The 10,237-nt window shown below is 39.8% G+C and overlaps 1 protein-coding gene across 3 annotated transcripts; it reads left to right on the plus strand.

Moving 5' to 3' along the window:
• Nucleotides 1–3,668: 3,668 nt before the first annotated feature.
• Nucleotides 3,669–8,997, plus strand: ZBED5 (zinc finger BED-type containing 5). 3 transcript variants are annotated; one of them, XM_064288431.1, is made up of 2 exons: nt 3,669–5,636; nt 6,678–8,997. In XM_064288431.1, exon 2 carries the CDS (start codon nt 6,849–6,851, stop codon nt 8,928–8,930), a length of 2,082 nt encoding a protein of 693 aa, XP_064144501.1. In that variant the 5' UTR covers nt 3,669–5,636; nt 6,678–6,848; the 3' UTR covers nt 8,931–8,997. The 3 variants fall into 3 exon arrangements, with proteins under 3 accessions (XP_064144501.1, XP_064144500.1, XP_023406613.1); XM_064288430.1 differs by having other exon boundaries at nt 6,710–8,997; XM_023550845.2 differs by having other exon boundaries at nt 3,669–3,877; nt 5,521–8,997.
• Nucleotides 8,998–10,237: the final 1,240 nt, after the last annotated feature.

Raw genomic sequence — 10,237 nt, forward strand, 5'->3', positions numbered from 1 at the left:
CCAGCCCAAAAGCAACAACAAGAAGGCAGGAAGGCACAGGAAAGCTGGATGAATGGAAACAGAGAACCTGGGGTGGGGACAGGGAGAGTGTTGACACAGCAAGTGGCTGGCAACCAATGCCACAAAACAATTTGTGTATTAACTGCTTAAGGAGAAACTAATTTACTCTGTAAAATTTTACCTAAATCACAATTTTTAAAAAAAGGAAAAAAAATCATTTTATAAATCATGCTAGTCTATTTATAAGTCTAGTAATCTTTGTATAAAAATATGGACAATCACTTTCCCTTATTCCCTGATTATGGTTTAATTAATTCACATGTTTAACAGATTAAATACTCCTTAGATATTTAGCACACAGCTGCATGCTTAATTAATTTTTCTTAGACATTTTTAACTACCGTTACAAAGGTGATATATCTAATGTCTAGCCAGTGAAATTTTTATAAGCACTTATGTAACTCTTGCAAATCTAATACCAATAAGTCAATCTTAAGCATGTGGTCACAAATGTTCTTAAATGTTTCATACATCTTAAAAGCTTACAAAGTAAGAACATGAGTAACCAAAAGGTCTGCAGTTCAAATCCACCAGCCACCCTTTGGAAACCCCACGGGGTATAGTTCTACTTGGTCTTATAGGGTCGCCATGAGTCCTACAACCTTCAGTATATATTGCACCTCAGCATAAAGAAAACAAAAATCCTCACAACTGGACCAATAAGCGACATCATGATAAACAGAGAGAAAATTAAAGTTGTCAAGGATTTTATTTTACTTGGATCCACAATCAACGCCCATGGAAGCAGCAGTCAAGAAGTCAGACGATGTACGCACCAGGAAAATCTGCTGCAAAAGACAACTTTAAACTGTTAAAGCGCAAAGATATCACTTTGAGGACTAAGGTGTGTCTGATCCAAGGCATGATATTTCTCACATGCATTCGAAAGTTGGACACTGAGTAAGGAAGACCGAAGAATTGATGCCTTTGAATTCAATGGCATTGGTGAAGAATATTGAATACACCAGGGACTGCCAGAGGATGAACAACTCTGCCTTGGAAGAAATATAGCCAGAACGCTCCTTAGAAGTGAAATGTGAGACTTTGTCTCACATACTTTGGACATGTTATCAGGAGGGACCAGTCCCTGGAGAATGACATCATGCTTGGTATAGTAGAGGGTCAGCGAAAAGGAGGAAGACACTCAAAGAGGTGGATTGACACAGTGGCTGCAACAATGGGCTCAAACAGCAGGACTTGTGAGGATCAAGCAGGACCAGGCACTGTTTCGTTTTGCTGTAAATAGGATCATGAGTAGGAACTGACTCGACAGCACCGAACAACAACATGCTCAGCTTCCTTATCTGTAAAAAATACAATCATCTAATAGGGTTGTTTTGATGATTAAACGAATTAATACATTAAAAATTCTGGTGTGCGCCTGGTCCATACTATGTATTTAATACATGTTAGCTATTATCATTATTAGAGCCCTGGTGGTAAAGTGGTTAAGTGCTAACTAAAAGGTCAGTGGTTTGAACCTACTAGCTGCCCCTCAGGTGAAAGATCTGACAGTCTGCTTCTGCAAAGACTTACCGCCTTGAAAATCCTATGGGGCAGTTTTACTCCATTCTATAGGGTCACTATGAGTAGTAATTGACTCAACTGCAATATGTGGTTTGGTTTATTACCATTATGCTGACTCAGAGGGTCACTATGAGTCAGAATTGACTCAACGGCAGTGAGTTTGGTTTGATTATTATTGTTATTGGTCTCACTGGGTTCTACATTTTCTTTATACCTTACTTTCTTATCTGTGTCAACATTCTATAATAATCTATTGACAAAATGATTACAGAAAAAGCTCTTATGTTTCAAGTCCTTTAATTTGATAATCTAACTCCTCGGATTTTAAGATCTAGGTGAAGTCCTAAACTTTTCTTTTGTTGAATTCATTTAAACGTTATCTTTCCTATCAGTTTTATATTTTGGGTTTTCCCAGTTCATAAAGATGTGTGAAGATTAAATTGGGAGCATATATGTAAATGGTTTTTCTGAAATATAAAACACTACGAAAATACGAAGTATCCCAGTAGTATTATGAATCTAGACAACTCCTGCAATTACAAAATAAAATTCTTTGCTCTACAAGTAAAATTCCATCCCCTTCCTAAAAAGAATGATTCCCACGTTTGTGGTTAAATATAAAGTTCGAATGAAGTTGATTTAATAATTTAAAATTATTAATGAGGGTGTACAGGCAGTCCATGATAGGGCAAAGATATGAAGACGTTGAAAATGGGCTTATAACTTTTAGGATCAAATGTTGGCTTCTATTATCGATTCTAGGATATGGTCTATGTAGTCCTCCTGAAAATTGTGTGAAAGGCTAACACCTAAGAGATTTGCCTGCATACCGGAAGATGCTTGGGTCTTTAGTAATCTGCCCTTAATTGTGCACCTTCTTGAAGTCATGCATATTTAAGGAAAAAAATGAAAAAGCTGTTCTTGCTTTTGACCACAAACTGGGAATTTTCAGCCATTAGGTTAGGGCATGAAAACATGATCCAATTTTTATTTAGCCATTTCTATGGAGCCTGAAAAGGCTAAAATGCTGAAACAACGGGACTTACTGTTTAAGCCTATCCATACTTTTAATAAATCCGCCCCCCCCCCTCACACAAAAAAAGTATATATTTCGATGTGCCAGTTTGGAAAAACCAACTCCAGGTCTCCACGACAAAACGGAACACAGCCCGCGCAGCCTTTTGCTGTGCACTTTAAAAAAAGTGGAGAGGGCGGGGGGGAGAACTTAGGCTTAAAGCCCCTAAATGCTGCCACTCGCAAAATAAGTATTTCAGTGAGGGCTGGCAGCCTGGTGTCGCAGCCGGGCGTTCACTTGGAGCGGGTGCTACTTGCGAGGGTGCGAAGACAAATAAAGCGCACTCTTTCACTTGGCTGGTTTACGCCTTGGAGACGCCGCTTTCCCTACATACTCCTGCACGGTAGCTCCAGACTCCATTTGGGGGTTACCCCAGACGTCTAGGGGGGCTGGGGCGGGAGCAGGGCCCCCGGAGAGCGTCAGCCTCAGCCCCTGGCCTAGTGAGGCCAGCGAGCCCCTGACCCGCCATCGTGGGAAAGAAGCAGGACACGGAGAGGGTGACCTTTCTTCCCGACTCCAGTGGGAAAACAAGGAAAAGAGGAGGCGCGTAACCTGGGCCTGGGGTGCGGCCTCCGGGAACAAAGAGGTCGTGGAAGCACGAGCAGCCGAGGCTCTGACCGCGCCTCTGGGACACTGCGAGTCCACACTAATCAGCCGCGCCAGAGCAAAGCGCCAGTGCTTACGAAAATGCAGATTTCTAGATTTCCATCCTGACCAACAGGATCACAAACTCCATCGGATGGCACCCAAAAATCTGCATTTTAAACTTGCGCTTCGGATGATGTGGGTCCAGGGAAGTTTGTGAGCCTCATGGCCCGTACAGGTTTGCCCTCACCGCTCGAACGAATCCAGCGCAGCAGCTGCAGCTGTGCAGCGCCTCAGCGGAGCCTGGTCCTTCCTTTGGTCCCGCCCCGGTGCTCAGCGTGGATTGGTGGTGGAGAGCAACTCCGGCTCTGATTGGGCAGCGGAAGAGCCGCTCTTGGCAACTGAAGGGTTCGGGTGCTACAGAATGCTAAATATATCTTCAGACAAGCGACCGCGCCAGCAGCGAATCGGATGACTATGAAGGTGGCATGGGCGATATCCCTGACCTGAGAGCATCACCCTGTCCCCGAATCCATCTTTCCTCTGTTTTGTTTTCATTCCCCTCCTTCTCCTCCCCCACCCTCCAGTCCGCGACGACTGGCTCTTGACCCTGTTCAGGCCTCGGTGAAGGTGAGGAGCGGGGCCACCGCCGCAGCTAAGTGGTGCGCTCTGAAATGGCCGCTGCCCTGAGCCGTCTAAAATGGCGGCTGCGAGCTCAGCTGGGGACCGCGGCGCTGCTCTGCAGCTCAGCCGCTACGAAGACCTTCTCTCCATCGCTGATGGAGATGAAGTGGAAAGATAATGTTGGGTGTGAGATATTTTCCTGTGGTTCTTAGCGGAGGCGACCGCTCGCTAAAGAATTCCGAGGCGAGGGTGGGCTTCGACAGGAAGCTATCCCCAGATGTGGCGGTCCGCGGGGCAGTGCGCACCTGGGACAAGGAAGAGCTGAGGCATAGCCGATCCGGGCTGCTTATCGGGATGACGGTTTAAAAAGGCCGTTAGGCGCTGGCCTTAAGAAGGGCTCTAAGTCCGTTAACTACGTCCTGCCTAGTCTTTAGTTCTGGACTGCACTCCTACCCTGCCCTTCAAAGCTGGAAGGAACCGCCTTAGGGTGAGGGTGAAAAGATTGTGTTACCTGTCAGTTTTACCTCAAGGAGAGATAAAAGATGAGGTCCCCCCCTTTCAGAGATTAGAATAGAAACTTTACTCCCAAGGGAGCCCAGACTCTTTGTCCTCGAGAGAGTCGGGGGAAGCACTTCTGAAGAGGTGAGGACAAGGCCCTGCTTCCTGAAAACAAAGCTTCCTACTTGGGTGTATCTGGCAGCAAGGGAGAGGGCACCTTATCTTTTTGGTGAACTAGTAGCTCCACGAAGTTCCCTGTTGCACTTGCCAAATCCAAATTGGAACTGTGGCGAGACAGTCTGCTCTTTTGCTCCTAATAATGGGAAAGTCAGACTTCCTGCTGCTGCCAAGTTGAGACCCTTGACTTTCTGGCAGTTGTAACCCAGTGTTAATCCATTTCTTTCTGCACCGCCCAGCTCTTGGTACAAGATGTTTTTAGTACTTGGGGAATTAAAAGAGTATGCAGAAACAGCCAAGCAATGGCTAGGCACGGGCTCTGCAAACTTGTTAGGTCCTATTCTTGGTTCTTCGCTTCCAAGCTATATTAACTAAGCAGGTTGCTTAACCTCACCATGTCTGTCGGGTTCATACCTAAAGTGGGCTTATTAATAGTCCCTGACACTCAGATTTGTTTTGAGGATTAACTAATCCATGAGAGTTACTTAGCACAGTTACTGGCACATAGTAAACAATGCTCACTCAATAAACAGTAACCTGAGGAGGTTGGTTACTGAGGGGACACAATTGCTATAGCCAAAAGTTGTATTTCATGTAACATTTCCATGTTGATTTCATTCTGTTTTAGATTACTTTCAATGCTTAGTTTTACAGAGATTAAGATGTGGCTGTACTTTTTAAAATTTACTTTAGTTTTTGAAAGTTTTTTTTTTTTTTTAATGTATTTCTATGAAACTGATTGGGAGGTCATCTCAAACAGTGAAATTGCTAGGGTATTAAAAAGGATGAAAATATTAGCATCTTTGTACTATGTTAGGCATCTTCTATTTCAGCCCAAGATCTACACTGCAGTGAAAAATCATTTGCACTGCCTGAATCTAAAATATATTGTAATGAATGGTCATCTTAAGAGGTTTGTGGTTAGTTCTGCTTGTTAGCTCAGTGTCTAATTTTAATGCTTTCTCTTATTCTAGGCTTTTGGTTACTCCCCTTCCCACCCCATTCCTTAATTTTATTCTTTTGAAGATTCTGCGTTTCAAGCTGCTAAAGTGGAGAATGTGATTGCAGGAAAGTGTGCTTCTCATTTCAGGTATCTTACCCTCTAGCTGTTAATAGGAGAACCATTTTGATTCAAGATCTAACATGAGAATACACAAAGCTTACTCTAGCCAGATCATAAAGTTTAAATCAAAAGTAGCTATATTTGCATAGATACTAAATTTGTATGCCCTAATTTATAAAGCTGATAGTAGTCTTTAAAGGTTCTTGAATTTGCAATAATCTTCCTCTTAATTATACTTCTTTTTTATTATATGAATAATGAATCTGTTAAGAGTTTGTTTTCTTTAGATCTTGGTTAAGTTTTCAGCTGTAATGGGATGCAGAGTAACCATTAAAAATATGCATGACTTTGAATGAGTCTTAATTTGGATAATATAAATATTTATGTAATTTAAGTCCTGGGGAATAGTAGCTAACTTGGTCTGCAGTTCCTTTTTCAACATTAGTGCATAGTATTTACAAAACAGTAGACTTCCCTATCTTGCAAAACTTTGAACTATGTATGTGTTTCTAATATAGCTCATCACAATTGTTGCTAGCCCTGAAGGGAACCCTCAAATGTATAGTCGTGTCAACCATGAATACATCTAATGGCAGTTGGCATCAGAAAACTGAAAGAATCTAAGATACTATATACAATAGGATAGAGTTGGCAAACTATGGCCCATGCTATCTCTTTTTGTAGAAAAAGTTTTACTGGAATAGAATCATGCCCATTGTTTTGTGTATTATGTATGGCTGCTACTACACTACAACTATGGATTTGAGTAGTTGTGACAAAGACCACATGGCCCACAAAGCTGAAAATGTTTGCTATCTGGCCCTTTACAGAAAGAGTTTGCCAACCACTATCGTGGTACATATTCCTCAAAGTCCCTTCCTTAAAAGTATGCTCAACTCTTCATTATTTCTTAGCCCAATGATTCCCAAATTGTGTTTTATAGAATATTAATATTCTCTAAGTTAATATATGTTCTGAGATGAGAAAAAGATTGATGCTAACAATAGTTTTTCTTTATAAAGTTTATTTTAAAATATAAGCTTGAAATTGCTAAACTCATTTATGTAGCTTTTATTTTTATGTGATAATCTACCTTTAAGAAAAGATGTGCCATACCTGAGAGTACCAGGAAGTCGCATGAGAGATCACCTGATACGTGAACATAAGATGTTCCATCTGCGCATTGATGCATAAGCAGCATTTAAATTAACTGATGTGTTGCTATATATCGTCTCTTTGATGATTGCTCGTCTTCTATGTATCCTGTCTTATAATTTCAACACATTCGAGATACTCAATGTTTATTCTAAGTTAACCATGTTTTGTACCACAAATTCATTGCCCATGGATCTAATGCTGAAAGAAGGAAGTCTTAAACAAGAGGTAGAATCTTTTTGTTATCAAATCGTGTCTGAATCAAATGATCAAAAGGTTGGAATATTACAAAGTGAAGATGCACAGTTGCAGCCTTCAGTTTCTAAGAAATCAGAAGATGAGCTTTCCAGGGTCAAATTTATGTCCAATTCCAACAAAATAACATTTAGTAAGAAACCAAAAAGAAGAAAATATGATGAAAGTTATTTGTCTTTTGGATTCACTTACTTTGGAAATAGAGATGCACCTCATGCTCAGTGTGTGTTATGTAAGAAAATTTTGTCAAATAGTTCTTTAGCCCCTAGTAAACTTCGAAGACATTTGGAAACTAAACATGCTGCATATAAGGACAAAGACATAAGCTTTTTCAAGCAACATCTTGATTCACCTGAAAATAGTAAGCCCCCAACACCTAAAATTGTCAATACAGATAATGAAAGTGCTACAGAGGCATCATACAACGTAAGTTACCATATAGCACTGAGTGGAGAGGCTCATACTATTGGAGAATTGCTTATCAAGCCTTGTGCGAAAGATGTAGTGATGCGGATGTTTGATGAACAATATAGTAAAAAAATAGATGCAGTTCAGCTATCAAACAGTACTGTTGCACGTCGAATTAAGGATCTAGCTGCTGACATTGAAGAAGAGCTTGTTTGCAGACTGAAAATTTGTGATGCGTTTTCACTGCAGCTAGATGAATCAGCTGATGTTTCAGGACTGGCTGTGCTGCTTGTATTTGTTCGTTACAGGTTTAATAAGTCTATTGAGGAAGACCTACTCTTATGTGAATCTTTGCAAAGTAATGCTACTGGTGAAGAAATATTCAACTGCATCAACAGTTTTATGCAGAAACATGAAATTGAATGGGAAAAATGTATTGATGTTTGTAGTGATGCTTCTAGGGCAATGGATGGAAAAATAGCTGAGGCTGTCACCCTGATTAAATATGTGGCACCCGAAAGCACCAGTAGTCATTGCTTATTATATAGACATGCGCTAGCAGTTAAAATAATGCCTACGTCTCTGAAAAATGTGCTAGATCAGGCGGTACAAATCATTAATTATATTAAAGCCCGACCACATCAGTCCAGACTACTAAAAATTTTATGTGAAGAAATGGGTGCTCAGCACACAGCACTTCTTTTAAACACGGAAGTGAGGTGGCTTTCCCGGGGTAAAGTTCTTGTAAGACTTTTTGAGCTTCGTCGTGAACTGTTGGTTTTCATGGATTCTGCTTTTCGACTATCTGATTGTTTAACAAATTCATCTTGGCTATTAAGACTTGCATATCTTGCAGATATTTTTACTAAATTAAATGAGGTTAATCTGTCAATGCAAGGAAAAAGTGTGACCGTTTTTACAGTATTTGATAAAATGTCATCATTGTTAAGAAAATTAGAATTTTGGGCCTCATCTGTAGAAGAAGAAAACTTTGATTGTTTTCCTACACTCAGTGACTTTTTGACTGAAATTAATTCTTCAGTTGATAAAGATATTTGCAGTGCCATTTTGCAACATCTAAGGGGCTTACGCTCAACTCTCTTAAGATATTTTCCTGTTACAAATGACAATAATGCTTGGGTTAGAAATCCATTTACAGTAACTGTCAAACCAACCTCATTAGTAGCACGAGACTATGAGAGCCTGATTGATTTAACATCCGATTCTCAAGTGAAACAAAATTTCAGTGAACTTTCACTAAATGATTTTTGGAGTAGCCTAATTCAAGAGTATCCAAACATCGCAAGACGTGCAGTTCGTGTTCTTCTTCCTTTTGCTACAATGCACCTGTGTGAAACAGGGTTTTCATATTATGCTGCTACAAAAACAAAATACAGGAAAAGACTTGATGCTGCTCCTCATATGCGGATCCGGCTCAGCAACATTACACCTAATATTAAGCGGATATGTGATAAAAAGACACAAAAACACTGTTCTCATTAAAATTGGATGATTTTGCATGTCTCTTGATAACAAAATGTAAGATGAAAATAAAAGATGATTTACTTCAGCTCTGGTACTTTGGGGTTTTTTAAATACAATGATTCACATATTTTATACTTAGATTTATAAGAAAGCTAAAGACTCAAAAGTTTAAACATATTGTGTTACTGTTGGTATTTCTTCTTTACATTGTAATTTGAAAGGATTCTATAGTTATAACCATGGGAAATGCACAAGATAATGTCCCAGTTCCTTTAGTATATCTCGTCAAGATCTGATCCCTGTGTCTCTCTAGCCATATCTTAACCTGAATTCCACGAGTCACGTAGAACTTTTTGCCATTCCCTAAACATATCACAGTTTCATTCTTTCAGGTCTCAAAAAACTATTCCTTTCCCATTTTGCTTCCTGACATACTTCGCTTTTCTACACTTTGACTTAATTTATCCTAGATACTTTCATTCTCTATATCTTTCTGTTTTAATCCTATCACACTGTATTTGCTTTTATGTCTGTCTGTACTATTGAACTCCATGGTAGTATCATGACTCCAGTGTTATCGGACTAGTGTCTTTTAAAGGTCTTATCCAGCTGTGTTTCCATGATCTGGCATAAGGCCTTACTAAAGTAGATGCTCAATAAAGGAATAAATGTTGAGGAAGGTGAACTAATAAAAATGGAGTAGTTTTCTACCATTGACTTGTTGGCATGGTGGCTTACATACTCTGTATGTGGACAGAATTCTGCCCTTTTTGGTTTTGGCTCAGTTATTCAAATTAGCGTTCAACATGGCAGTCATGCAGAAGTCAATGAGGAATATCACCGCTTTGATTCAATTTGTACTGTTGAGGGAGAGGGAAGTAAGTATGAAAAACAATTTTCAGAGATTTTGTTTCTTTCTCAATTCCTATATAGAGTTTTGCAAATTCCATATTCTTTAGTCTAAAATAATGATGTTTTACTATACTTAAAGATGATTAAAACTACAGGAATTGAAATCCCTGTCAGTTTATTCTTGGAATACTATAAAAGACTTCTGACTGACTTTCTTGTCCCTAGGTTCCTCTTTCCATGTAACATCACACAACACAGGTCACCAACTCATTGTTCTTAAATATTTTAGTTGTGTTAAACCTGTAGTCAAGAGCTGCCATAAATAGCCATTACTTAATCTCACTTACTCAAAACTATCTTCAATTTTGAGGAGTAGGAGTGCCTCCCCTCAGTAAGGCAAAGTGTACAGTGACTAGATTGAGGTACATGCTCCACTACCTGCCAGTTATTTAATCTTGGACAATTTAACCTTC

The sequence above is a fragment of the Loxodonta africana genome, chromosome 7, assembly GCF_030014295.1.
Source record: "Loxodonta africana isolate mLoxAfr1 chromosome 7, mLoxAfr1.hap2, whole genome shotgun sequence".
Taxonomy (NCBI): Eukaryota; Metazoa; Chordata; class Mammalia; order Proboscidea; family Elephantidae; genus Loxodonta; species Loxodonta africana.